General features: G+C 38.5%; 1 protein-coding gene across 1 annotated transcript in view; it reads right to left on the minus strand.

Moving 5' to 3' along the window:
* LOC119581914 (protein Asterix-like) overlaps window positions 1–489 on the minus strand; it is a 2,855-nt gene extending 2,366 nt beyond the window's left edge. Inside the window, exon 1 of the mRNA XM_037930078.1 lies at window positions 334–489. Coding sequence (XP_037786006.1) covers window positions 334–386 — 53 coding nt within the window. The 5' untranslated portion in view covers window positions 387–489. The remainder of the gene's footprint in view (window positions 1–333) is intronic.
* Between the last annotated feature and the right edge of the window lie 305 nt (window positions 490–794).

Below are 794 nucleotides of genomic sequence, written 5' to 3' on the forward strand. Positions count from 1 at the left end.
ATTGAATATAGCCACATATCCAAAAGCTGTGTCTGCGTCTTTTTGCAAATTTACCAAAACTTCCAGTCTGGAGTAAAATTCAACATGCCAAGACCAGACTAGACTATGTGTAAACTGAAAAGCATCTTTTTCTTTTATACTATGATATCCTGAGAGTAGGAACCCAAAGGCTAGATAGGCTGAAGTCACCGATATCCCACACGTTATTTTACAATATGTCCAACATACTAGGAACTTTGATCTCAACCTGAGACCTAGGCAGAACATCCTATTACCCTAAACCATTTTCCTTTTCAAAGCTAACGAAAGTCTCGAAAACACCTCATACATCACCTGACAATCTTATCACTCCTCTTAGGATCGGAACTGCTATTTGAAGCTTGCATTTTGGATGATTTAAAAGTGCCCTTCCTCTCGTGACCTGAATCCGTCGTCTGCTGGGTGACTGAGAGGCTTCGGTGACAACACAGCGCAGGGTCCCTCCGCGCTGTGTAAAGAGGGAGGCTGACGATAAATCATCTATCGGTGTTCTTTTAGTGATAAATCAAAGCGTTGTATATCACAATATGACCGGTTTACTTCTATGTAAATGCGGATGAGAAGGATTTTTTTTTCGTCGGATATTGATATTTTGTCACTATGTCAATAAAATCATGAGGATCGACTCATATCCGGAATTTATTCGGATATTAATTTATAAATCGCAACGGGGATGCTAACAAAAAAAAAAAACTTTTTTTTATCATGTCACATCGGATGGCGGGTTTAAATTTATTTTCGACATTAATTGATAT

The sequence above is a fragment of the Penaeus monodon genome, chromosome 15 (assembly GCF_015228065.2).
Source record: "Penaeus monodon isolate SGIC_2016 chromosome 15, NSTDA_Pmon_1, whole genome shotgun sequence".
NCBI classification, from domain to species: domain Eukaryota; kingdom Metazoa; phylum Arthropoda; class Malacostraca; order Decapoda; family Penaeidae; genus Penaeus; species Penaeus monodon.